The sequence below is a fragment of the Phyllostomus discolor genome, chromosome 2 (assembly GCF_004126475.2).
Source record: "Phyllostomus discolor isolate MPI-MPIP mPhyDis1 chromosome 2, mPhyDis1.pri.v3, whole genome shotgun sequence".
NCBI classification, from domain to species: Eukaryota; Metazoa; Chordata; class Mammalia; order Chiroptera; family Phyllostomidae; genus Phyllostomus; species Phyllostomus discolor.
Genome location: NC_040904.2, coordinates 208399904 through 208412357, shown reverse-complemented (window position 1 = coordinate 208412357; position 12454 = coordinate 208399904). Strand labels below are relative to the sequence as shown.

The 12454-nt window shown below is 53.9% G+C and overlaps 1 protein-coding gene across 1 annotated transcript in view; it reads left to right on the top strand.

Moving 5' to 3' along the window:
- The window catches only part of LOC114513927 (myosin-9-like), a 44012-nt gene that overhangs the window by 20343 nt on the left and 11215 nt on the right, over positions 1 to 12454 (top strand). The window contains 7 exon segments of the mRNA XM_028533256.2: positions 265 to 1195; positions 1317 to 1487; positions 2229 to 2357; positions 3020 to 3205; positions 3451 to 3555; positions 3843 to 3971; positions 5090 to 5335. Coding sequence (XP_028389057.2) covers positions 265 to 1195; positions 1317 to 1487; positions 2229 to 2357; positions 3020 to 3205; positions 3451 to 3555; positions 3843 to 3971; positions 5090 to 5335 — 1897 coding nt within the window.

The window sequence follows — 12454 nt, the reverse complement described above, 5'->3', positions numbered from 1 at the left end:
AGGAGCGATGTTCATGAAATACTGACCACTTTCGGGCATCCTAGGAGGACTTTCCCATATTCATCCCTGATCAAAGTAGTGCTGGGGAGCATGTACAAGGGACAAAGTATGGGTTTAACATTGAAAGACAATTTTGTGCACTTGTGAAATTTTTTCCATTTAATTTATAGTCCAAGCTCTGTAATTATGCAGGATGGGTCTGGTTGAGACATTTTACAGATATGTGAACTGTGTTTCTTATTCACTTGACCTTCATCATTACAGGGAGGAGGCAGATACGCTGTATGAAGAACTGAACCAGCTGAAAAGACTCATGGCCACGGAGGACAAACAAAACCTGTCAGATGAGCAGCGGCATAGGGAGATGTTTATGAAGCAGTTTACTTGGCTGAAACAGGACCTCAAGTGGCGCATAGCGCATCTCCATGCACTGGCTGACACTGTTGACAGAATGCACAGGGGCTGTATCATCTCCCACGTGGTGGCCAGTTCCACCGGTGCTGTGTCTGGCACTCTATTCATCGTTGGCCTGTCCCTGGGACCCATGACAGCCAGGGCCAGTCTGGTGCTTGCAGCAACCGGACTGGGAGCAATGGCGACTGTGACCAGTGTGTCTGCCAGCGTCACAGAACGTGTAGGGAACACGTCAGCAAAAGCTGAAGCCTGTCGTCTGGTGTCTGATGCCATCGACTATGAGGTGGCCATGCAGGTTCTAAGTGAAATCGTACCTGGAATTGCTTCCTTAGCGAAGGGCATCCTATCCCTGTACAAGATTGTGAAGAACGTCCGTGCCTCCAATGTGGCCAAAGCTAAGCCTCTCATAGAAGCGGAGGTCCGGTTTTTGGTGACCACAGTGAAGATCTCAATGCGAAGCAGCAGGGAACTACAGGCAGCTTTTGGGATCAGTGCTCGAGAAGTGGCCAAAGGAGCCTGGATCTTTGCTTTGGCCACTGCAGGTGTATTCCTTCTGGAAGATGCGATCAGCCTTGTGAAGGAGACAAAACACTTGAATGAAGGATCAAAGTCAGACTCAGCTGCAGAGTTGAGGCAACAGGCCCAGGAGCTGGAGGGGAAGCTGGAGGAACTCATCTGGATTCATGAGATTCTGCAGGAGGCAGAGCTGGAGAACTACAAAAAGCAACTATTCAGAAAGACGAAGGGTCTCCTGAGCTCCAAGTATGAGATGAATGAGAGTGTGAGTACCAGGAGGGGTCCGAGGCAGATAGCACAGAGGGTCAGAGGGTGATCCCACACTGAGGCACACCTCGGGGACCTCTTGTCCTTCTGTTCCTGACTCGGGTCCCCTCGGCTGTCAGGTCCAGAATCTCGAAAAGTATAAAAAAGCCCTGGAGGACCAGAGGGAAGAGATGAAGACACAGCTTGAAAAGCTGGAGTCTGGGCTTCAGGCCACCAAAGATGCCAGCCTGCAACTAGAGATGAACTTGGACATCATGGTTCTCCGTGATTATGGAAAGTTGGGGCTTATGGTTCAGAAGTGCATCCGGAGCGGGAATGAAAACATGGGAAATTTTTACCTGATGTAATTAAAGAATAAAAATCAAAAGATATCTATGTTGCAACAACATAAGTAGCAAATCAGCAGCAACAAAAATAAAATTAAGCGTCTGTCATTAGTGAGGTACACTGTACAGAAGCCTGGATGGTTGGCTGTATTCTTCTAGAACCATCTGCTGAACCCAATAGGAGTGTCATGCTTTTACATGGGGAGTCCCAATCTGGTAGTTTATGTAAATCACCAAAAATGACAAAAAAAAATGTACTTGACAAAGATCTTTAGAGTTAGGATGCATAGAGGAGACTGAAAAAGGAAGGAGTCGCGCCCTCCCTGTGGTGGGGATGACCTGGCAGGGGAGCAGGTGCGCGCTGGGGAAGGTGCAGCAGCGTGGGGTCCCCATGCCTGGGGGGCTGCAGGGAGTAGAAGCCACTCAACTGGGGCCAATACATGCACCGTGACTCCCACGCCCAGAGTGAGCTAGTGGATCCTAACCGCACAGAAGTGCACAAATGGTGGGGGGCAAAGGGACGTTTGGCTTTAGCTACTATTTTGCCCTTTCAGTTTAGCTGATTAATGGTGGTGTCAGGGCAAAAAGCAGCCACAAGCTCCTGTTGGTGTTTGTAACCAGAGGTTGTGTGAGGGACGGTGTTAGGGGTGGGTTATTGGGAGGTTTCTGGGGTGGGGATGTCAAGTGTCTCCTCCCCTCCCCCAGGCCCAGATGAAGGACTACATGTGGGAGATAGAGGATACACGTGCTTCCCCCAAAGAGATCCTGGCAAAGGCCAAGGAGATCGAAAAGAAGAGGAAGAGCTTGGAGGCCAAGATCATTCAGCTGCAGGAGGTAGTCCGGGGTCAGGGGGCACTCAGGGTCGCTGCCCACTGGCCAGCAGGGGCAGCTCAGGGCCTCCCCTGGGCCAGCCTTGGGCAGGGCTGGAAACAAACCAGGGCACCTCCAGGGAGGAGTGGGGGTGGCTCTCTGTGACAGAAGTCCCCTGAGGGCTTCACTGAGTAGCAGGGCTCCCTGGGGTGAAGGAGACGGTGTGTCACCACCACCTGCTGGTGTACATTGGGGCCTGGGCAGGTGGGCATGTCTCCCAGGTGCTTGTGGCCTGGGAGTCCCCTTTGCCTGGCACAGGTGAGGCACACATGGAAGAGGTGCCCAGGTTCCAGGAAGTCTTCCGCAGTGTGCGGTCAGGGCTCCTGATGTCCCTATCACTTCGCCCAACACCCAGGCACATTGTCGTCTGCTCTGAGACCCTCAGAGAGGAGGACGCAGGCTGGGTGTCATCTTCCAGTTGAGTAAGGACAGGCCAGTTCTGGGACTTCTGAGACTGGGACACATGCTAGCAGGCCACCTCCCAAATTTGCCCAACATCTCTTTCTGACACAGAGGTGCAGTGTCTGGATCCAAATGCTGCAGCCCTTCCTGGGACATGGGCAAGAGCAGCTTCATGGCAGGGCCCAGATGCCCCTCTTCACGGCTTTGCTTCTCCCCCCTCCCAGGAGAAAGGCAACCTTGAGAAGGCCAAGGAGACCCTGGAGCATGAGAGAGGGGAGCTGGCTAAGGAGGTGAAGGTCCTGCTGCAGGAAAAATGGGACTCAGAGCACAGGTGGCAGAAATCAGAGGCCCAGCTGCAGGAGCTGCAGGTGAAGTTCAAGGAGGAAGAGCGAGTGCGCACACAGCTGCAGGTGAGGCCTCTGCTGGGACCCGGGGCTGGGCGGTGGTGCCTTCAGGGGCTCCTGGGCATGGAGTGCCTCCAGTTCTCTGGGACTCCTGCCCTGTGTCATGCTTCACACTACTGGCCCCTCAGCGAGGCTTCTGGGTTTGGCCTGGGACTCAGGTCCACCTTAGCCTAGAGGCACCCAGGTGGGGCCAGAGCAGTCATGCTCCAGACCCTGGGCCTTTGTCTGTCTCCCCCACCAACCCTGAGCAGGCAGAGCTGGACAGAGTGACAGGCCTTCTGAGGCAGTCTGACAGCAAGTGTAGCCAGCTCACCAAGGACTTCTCCACTGTGAAGTCCCAGCTGCAGGATACACAGGTGAGGAGGGGCAACAGCATTCTACAGCTGGACCTTCCCCGGGAGGATGTGGTGCCCACATGGCAGCCCCTGCCAGACCTCTGGGTGTCCAGTCCCAGGGCTTCTCTCGTTCCTCATCCTGCCCTGCATCCACAGGGTCTCTGGGTCCCCCTGGCTCCCCACTGGGTCTTTACCACCTAGGCCCTGACTCCAGGTCCCAGCCACCCCCTCCCACCAAGATAGTGGGAACAGCAAGGCTCTGGCACTGCCCCCCCCTGAGCCCTGTGTCCCTCTTGTCCTTGGAGTAGGAGATGCTGCAGCAGCAGGACCAGCAGAAGCAGGGCCTGTGCACCCAGCTGCAGCAGGTAGAAGAGAAGAGCTCTCTGAAGAAGCAGCTGGAGCAGGAGGAGGAGGCCAAGCACAACCTGGAGAATCAGGTTGCCACCCTGCTTGCCCAGATTTGGTGCTAGCTCCCCCTTGAAACCCCTGGGTTGCTGGGTGGCTCAGGAACACTGGTTGGATTCTGCAGGCTGGGTTAGCCCTCATCGGCCTGAACTGGGCACCCTTCTTCTCCAGGAAGTCCCCATCCTCTCCAGCCTTAGGCTCCTAGCCCCGGGTCCCCAGGTAGAGTTCCAGAATCTGTGAACTTGGGAGATGAGACTGAACATCCTTGCTTTCACCAGTCTCCAGCTGATACATAGCATTTCCTCTCTGATGAATGCAGACCACAAACCATGCCAGTCCCAGTGCCTGTCATCCTGGTCACTAGAAACCAGCAGTCACCATGTCCAGACACAGCAGGGCTTTGGGGGTGTCACTGTGCTCCCTGCATTTCAGGGGCTCCTCTCCGTGGTGCTCACATAGAGGCACGTGGGTCACTGCACCAGTTCAGTGGAACCTCTGACAGCCGCCTTTGTCCACATTGACTTTCCTCATCATCCTTGTATTTTGTGTGTCACATTGGGATGAGGAGGAGGAGTCCCAGTCTGCTCTGTGCTGCCACAGTGTCCATGGCCTAAAGTGGACCATCAGCCCCCATTCTAGATCCTGTCCTGGGACTTAAGTGCCCTAGGCCAGGTCAGATGTGCCCTATGCACAGGACTGGCCCACAGTCCGCTCCATGGTCTGGGTAGGAGCAGCCAGTGGGTGGCAGTTTTTTGTCCATGTGCAAAGAGGAGAGGCTGCAGGGCAGGTGCCTGGGGTCCTCGTGCCCCCAGCAGACAAATTCCCCAGAGGGCACCAGCCCTGCTGTGGGAGCGCAGTGAGTGGAGGACACTTCTGCCTGGGCCTCGGTCCTTCTAAACCAGCAGCCTGGAGCAGGTCACGGCAGAGAGGCCCTCCAAGGCTGGCCTGCCCTTGGCTCCATGGAGTGCACAGTTGCTCTCAGCAGAATGTTTGTCTCTCGAGAGAGATGGAAGGGGAAGCGGCCTCTCCCAGGTTGGCTCCCAGGTCTCTGTGCATGACAAGCACTCCAGCTTCAAGCCGCCTGGGGATCACCTGTGTTGTTTGAACAGGTGCCCTTGTGGGTGTTTCCTTCTTCCTTGTCCCTGGCCAGGTGAGCGACATGAAGAAGATGGAGGATGGCCTGGGGTACCTGGAGAGCGCCGAGGAAGCCAAGAGGAAGCTCCAGAAGGACCTGGAGGGGCTGAGGCAGTGCTACGAGGAGAAGGTGGCTGCCTACGACAAGCTGGAGAAGACCAAGACGCGGCTGCAGCAGGAGCTAGATGACCTGCTTGTGGACCTGGACCACCAGCGGCAGAGCGTCTCCAACCTGGAGAAGAAGCAGAAGAAGTTTGACCAGGTGCGTGCCACCAAAAAGCTCCTCATTTCCTATCTTCCTCTAGCACCATGGCCTCAGGTCAAGGCCACTGACGGGGAGTGGGCCCTGGGATCCCATCACCACCTGCAGGTGCTTGGAGTTCCTGCTGGGTGTCCCACTTGTCGAGGAGCCTGGCAAAGGAGTGCTTGGAACAGGCTGTCTGCACACCTCAGGTTTAGCACCGAGTGTTTGACTTTCTGTTTTTTACAATTTTCACATTGTTTTATAATGATCTGATTTTAATTACTTTGAATGGTGGTTCATGTGTCAATACCTCCTCCTCCTCACACTAAAGGATCTGAGGAAGCTTGCAGTCACACTGACACAGGGCTGGGATAGCAAAATAGAACAAGTCGGGGCTCAGGACCCAGGCTCTCACCACCCGGCACCCATCATTTTGGAAGGAGGTGTCTTGGGGTGGGCCATCTCCTGTCGTCTCTGGTTGTTGTCGTGCCGTCAGGGCAGAGTCACGTGCTTGCTGTGCAGACACAGCCTGTAAGGGCTACAGTGTTTCCTCCCTGGGCCTTTAAGGGAGAGTTCCAGGCATTGGGAACAGGAAGGTTGGCATACAAGGCCGAACGAGGGATGGCCCGCACAAACAGTGGACCAGGGACATTTGAGCTCGCACCCTTAGAGGCGGCCGCACTTGGGCTACAGGCTTCTGGGTAGCCAGAGTCATAAGCTTCAAGGTGAATGCCATCCATTCATTCAGGAGAACTTCCAAAGCCTTTCCAGGTTGGGTCCGTGCAATGTTTACTGTGGGTTCTCGTGGAAGGGGTGCTGTGTGACATAAAGAACCCTTAATAAAGGATAAAAAGCACAGACTTTAAAGCAAGGCGGCAGAGACAATCTCTACCCTCATCTGGTTACAGGGACATAGTGAGCAGTGCAGGTCACCCTGGGAGCCAGCTGGGTTTCCCCGGCAGCCACCTGGTGCTTGCCGGCTCTTCCTGGTCCCCACACCTCAGACCTGGCATGGGGCCCTTCGTTCCTCAAGGAGCTGGGTCTGGATGGTCTGCACCTTGGGAGCTCCTTGTAGGAGTGCATTGCCTGAGACTCCTGGGACCCCAATCTCTCACAGCTCTTGGCTGAGGAGAAGACCATCTCGGCCAAGTATGCAGAGGAGCGGGACCAGGCTGAGGCAGAAGCCCGTGAGAAAGAGGCCAAGGCGCTGTCACTGGTCTGGGACCTGGAGGAGGCCATGGAGCAGAAGGCAGAGCTAGAGCAGCTCAACAGGAAGTTCTGCACACTGGTGGAGGACCTCATGAGCTCCAAGGTTGACATTGGCAAGAGTGTAAGTCCCAGGAGGGGCTAAGGGGTCCAGTACGGATTAGTAGTGGGTGAGGGGACACCAAGGCAGGGACCACAGGGATCTCTTGTCTGTCTAGTCCTGACTCGGGTTCCCTTGAGTGGTAGGTCCATGACCTGCAGGAATCAAAGCAGCTTTGGATCATCAGGTGAAAGAGGTGAAGACCCTGCTCAAGGAGCTGGAGGATGAACTTTGGACCACCATGGATACCAGGCTATGCTTGGAGGTGAAATTGCCGGCTGTAAAGGCCAAGCTTAGATGGGTCCGACAGGAGCAGAGCGAGGAGAAGAAGAAGCAGCTTGTCCCAAATGTGCGTATTCCCCCTCCCTCTCCCCCTGGACAGGGAGCCCTGTCCCACATTTCCACAGACTTCCTTTCTGTCCTTCCTTCACCTGGACTGCCGAGAGCTCCTGGACCAGGTCTTCCGGTCCTCGGTCCCCGGAAGGGTAGTGGAGCCAGTGGCTCTATCAGTGGTTTTCTGTTCAGTCCTCACTGGGAACTGGGGCCCCGTGGGTCCTAGAGAAGGGGGCCAAAGCCACCTGGGCTCAGAGCAAGGGTTGGGTCTGTGTGTGGCTCATGACCTCCAAGTTGCCGGTGTCTCCCCCATGTGCAGGAGAGGGAGGCAGAGCTGGAGGAGGACAGGATGCAGTGCTCAATGGCCATGGCCGCTGGGAAGAAGCTGGAGATGGACCCAATGGACCTGGAGGCCCAGACCGACTGGGCCAACAAGAACCACGACGAGGCCCTGGAAGAGCTCCGGAAGCTGCAGGTGAGGTCAGGCCAGACCAGACCAGTGCTGGCCACACACAGTGGCTCTGGGCTCAGTGTGGGGCTGGGGCACCAGCAGGGCAGCCAGGGAACGCTGTCAATTTCCACCCTCCCGTAGCCGGACAAGGCTTTGGTGCCCCTATCCCGTCTCACAGAGGGAGACTCAGGCCCAGAGGCCGCGTGCGAGAAACAGTGGGAAAGCAAACCTGCAGGACAACGTGCGCCTCTGAGTGCATTAGCGAGTGGAGTGCCTACCCTGGCGGTGCAACGCCCCTGGTGACGACAGTCACTGAGTGGCACGTTTTCACAAGAAACGGGATGTGGCCCTGGTTGACCCTGTTCAACGTCATCAGCCATGATGGAGGGTTGGGGCTGAAGGGTCAGAGGAGCAGCCAGAGCAGGGACGGCCTGGGACCTTCTCCCCTGAGCTGCACTTAAAATACGACAAGTTAAAGGATCTCTGCGCTGCCACCTCATACCCAGAAAACCGGTGGAAATGAAGAGGCATTTCAATGCCTGAGGTTGGTGAGGTCACAGGGCGCAGAAGTCCCGCTGGCTGGTGGCAGTCTCCTCGAAGCATCGGGCTGAACCTAACAAGTCTCAAGCTGTGACAGGGGGAGCCCTTCTTTGGGATTTCCTGCCACAGGAGAAAAAACACTATTTGACCAGGATCTTTCCAATTAAAACATGTTCCAGGGTACTGACAAAGGAAGGAGTCACGTCCTCCCTGTGGTCGGGAGGACCTGGCAGGGGAGCAGGCATGTGCTGGGGAAGGTGCAGTAGCTTGGGGTCCTGGTGCCCAGGGGGCTGCAGAGAGTGGAAGCCACGCAACTGGGGCCAATACGTGCACCGAGAGTCCCACGCCCAGAGTGAGCTGGGGGATCCTAACAGCCCCGAAGTGCACAAATGGTAGAGGGCAAAGGGATGTTTGGCTCTAGCTACTAGGTAGCCCTTTCAGATAAGCTGGTTACCAGTGGCGTCAGGGTGCAAAGCAACCCCAAGCTCCAGTGGGCGCTTTTCCAGGAGGGGCTGAGCGGGAGGAATGTGGGGCAGGGGCAGGTGGGTGGTTGGAGGCCTGCTGGTTCCAAGGTCTCCTCCACATTCCCAGGCCAAGATGAAGGACTGCACGAGGGAGCTGGAGGTGATGCACGCCTCCCTTGAGGAGATGTTGGCACAGACCAAAGAGAACCAGGAGAAGCGGAAGAGCATGGAGGCCAAGATGATTCAGCTGCAGGAGGTAGTCCGGGGCCAAGGGGCACTCAGGGTTGCGGCCCACTGGCCAGCAGAGTCAGCTCAGGGCCTCCCCTGGGCCAGCCTTGGGCAGGGCTGGAAACAAACCCGGGCAACTCCAGGGAGGAGTGGGGGTGGTCTCTGTGACAGAAGTCCCCTGAGGGCTTCACTGAGTAGCAGGGCTCCCTGGGGTGAAGGAGACTGTTTGTCACCACCACCTCCTGCTATGCAATGGGGGCCTGGACAGGTGGGCACCATCCCAGAGGCTTGTGCCCTGGGTGTCCCCTTGCCTGTCACACAGGAGGCACGTACGGAAACAGTCTCCAGGTTCTAGGCGGTTGTCTGCAATGTGCAGTTACGTCTTTGACTTCTGCTTCTCACTTGGCCAGACACACCCAAGCCCATTCTCATCCACTCTGAGACCCTCTGAGAGAAGGGCAGATACTGTGTGTCCCAATCCGTTGAGTGATAAGGACAGATCAGAGGGGAATCTTCTGAGTCCAGGACTCTGACCAGCAGGCCGCCTCCCAAACTTGCCCAACATCACTTGCACCACAGAGGCGGCAGTGTTGGATATGAACCCTGCAGTCCTTCCTGAGATACTGGAAACAGCAGCTTCGTGGCAGGGCCTGGATGCCCCTCATCACTCCTTTGCTTCCACCCCCACCAGGTGAAAGCCAACCTTGAGAAGGACAAGCAGGCCCTGGAGCATGACCTAGGGGAGCTGACTAAGGACATGAAAGTTCTGCAGCAGGCTAAAGTGGACTCAGAGCACAAGTGGAAGAGAGTGGAGGCCCAGCTGCAGGCGCTGCAGGTGAAGTTTGAGGAGGGAGAGCGAGAGTGCAGGCACTGGGGCCTGGGTGCTGCTCTCCGCAGTTGCCCCTCGGTCTTGGCCCAGTTTGCCAGGACGGGTGTTCTTTTTTTTCTTCGTCTTCTTTCCATTTTTTCTTCTTCTTCCAGTTTTCAATTTTAAAAAGCCCTTCCTTCTGAAAGTGTTTTAAAATACCAGTTTTTACTTAAGCCAGCCTTAAAGACAAGCACAAAATTGACCAGGTTACTTTTTTAACCACAACAACTGGAGCCCCCACCCCATGGCAGCGCTGTTCTAGGTGAGAGCGGAGGGTTCTCAGACTCAGAAACACGACTTCACTTCCTGAGAGAGCCAGGCCACCTTGTCCTGAGAGGAGAAATACACGCAGTCGCCGTTGTTACTGCTGACCTGCCCCAGACTTGCTTCTGGCTCAAGGAAAAGCTAATATCTGATGTGTGGGTCACCGGCCAGCAGTGATCATGGAACGCTGTGGATGGCTCATCAAAACACGAGAAAAAACATGCACAGAGACACACCAGTTTCTGTGGAGAAGTAGGGATGGAACAGCCACCCCCTCTAGTGGGGAACATGCCGATTTACCATCCAAACTGGCTTTTATTGGGTTCATTTTGCATAAGAATTCAGGTAAAGCACATTACTCATTGCGAGGAAGTAAGGATCAAATGATAGGTAACAAGGAACTCTGAGGGTCTATTTTGAGTCAGGGTCAAAGAGCTGTAAGACTTTAAGGAACAAACTAACTTCTTCCTTGGACCCTTCTCATTCAACTGAGAGCATTCTAAACAAAGAGGGTTTCACAGGAACTTACATGTTCTTTCTTAGGCCTGATCACCCGGGGAATCCACCCTTTCCAGCACAGGGCAGCACCACCCTGTCATTGTTTCAGGCTTAGGTGGAGCAAGGGAAGTAATGCAGCCAAGAGATTAAGAGATTTTCTTGCAGAGCAGGAGGACTCGGGCTTTGTCAAAGCCAAAGGGCAAGAGTCCATCACCCGCTTTTGCCGTAGCCCCCAGAGTCCTTCTTTTGGGCCCCCCCCCCCCACGTGATCATGCCTGTCTTAGGTCCTTCCCCCCTGGGGGAATCTTACCCGTCATTGGCTAACCGACCAAGCATTGGGGTCCAGGCAGGGTGAGGTATGAAGGAGCAGAAGCAGTGCTCCAGTCAGGGAGATAAGCTTGTCTCCTTGCTGGCTTACGGTTCCAAGGGCGTTCCCTTAGGCTTAGCCTAGGCGGGGGTTACAGCTTCTGATACCAGGCAGGGCGGTTCCCAACAAATGTCTGCCCAATCCAAGATGTTTCCATGAACTCAACTCCTATTTTCTCAGAAATGAAAAGGCAGAACTCTTTTTCATTAAAAACTAAAAAAGGAACAATTTTTCACAAAAGGGCAGTTTCTGTTTTTAATAAGCATTTTTAAAATTTCTTTTTTTCCCTCTAGCTTTTAAGTCTCCTCCCTCCAATACTGCCTTTTCCTGTACAAAACAGGTATCTTTTCATGCTGTTTTTTCTTTTCCTAAAAAAAAAAAAAGTACTGCAGCTTGAAGACTAAACATTCCCAAGACTAGTGATAAATATTTTAAAATTTTAAAAATGAATCACCTACATTACCTTGATTAAGTCAAAAATAAAAACCAGATGGCACTAAGATGGCTCTTTCAAGTGTTTAAACAATTTTAAAAGCTGGCCCTGGCTGGTGTGGCTCAGTGCATTGAGCATGGGCATGGAAACCAAAGGGTCACAGGTTCGATTTCCAGTCTAGGTACATAGTTGGGCCAGGACCCCATTTGGGGGCATGCAAGAGGCAGCCACACATTGATGTTTCTCTCCCTCTCTTCTCCTCTCTCTAAAAATAAATAAATAAACTCTTTAAAAATTTTTAACTGTTTATTTATTTTGTAAGAATGCACCCCTAGACCAAAGCAAGTATGTTTTTAAAAGTTTTCGTGCTGACCAGTGGGTCTCCATTTGTTGGGCATCATCCCACAAAGGGTAAGGTCACTGGTTAGATTCCAAGCCAGGGTTCATGACTGGGTTACAGGTTTGGTCCCTGATCAGGGTGAGCACAAGAGGCCACTGATCAAGCTGATGCTTCTTTCCCTCTCATTCTCCCTCCCTTCCCCCTATTTAAAAATGAATTTTAAAAATCTTTATAATAAATTTTTGACCCAAAATTTTCAAAAATAATTTCACTTCAACTTAATAAAAGTGATATCTAGAAAATATTCAATATTATCATGTTTGGTTTGGTGAGTTCAGATCCTACAGCATTCCCAAGGCACGGTGATCTGGAGGACAAATGGACTTTGCAGGTGGGACATGATGGGGGAGCGTCCATGCCCAGCTCCCAGGGACCCAAGCAAGCCCCTGCCTCTGGTTGCTGTGGGGCTGTGAGAGGACACTCACACCTAGGCCCCCAGGGCTGCAGGGGACTCTGGGAGCCACTGAAACTGGCTGCTGGAACTTGGGCCTCTCCTCTCCTCAGGATCTGAAGCCCAGCAACAGGCCATCTTGGCAAAGAGGTCATCAGGCCAGGTGATAAGGTGGGCTATTTGACAGCCATCTCTCAGACTCACGGCCATCTTAAAGGGATGAGGAAGAAGAATGGGGAGTAGGGACAGAAACCCTGGGGGGAAAGTCTCAGGTCAAGAACCCACCTGATGTTGTGTTTACTACACACAGTGACCCCTTGACTATCACACACACATGCACTGTTCTCAGACAAATATAAACGACCTTCCTTCACCTGTTCCAGATCCAATGACCCCACCTACAATGGCAAGTGCACTCACCACTTCTGCAGCTGGAGACACACTCGCATCCTCTCTACCCAATCATCTGGGAGCTCTGTGGTGTGGCAGAGGGCCTCAGCCTGGTGTCTATCTTTCTCATGCTCCAGTGGGTTCCTTTCCCAATATTTTGCACTCGTGGGCATGAAACAAGGAGGTGCAGTAGAGACTACAACC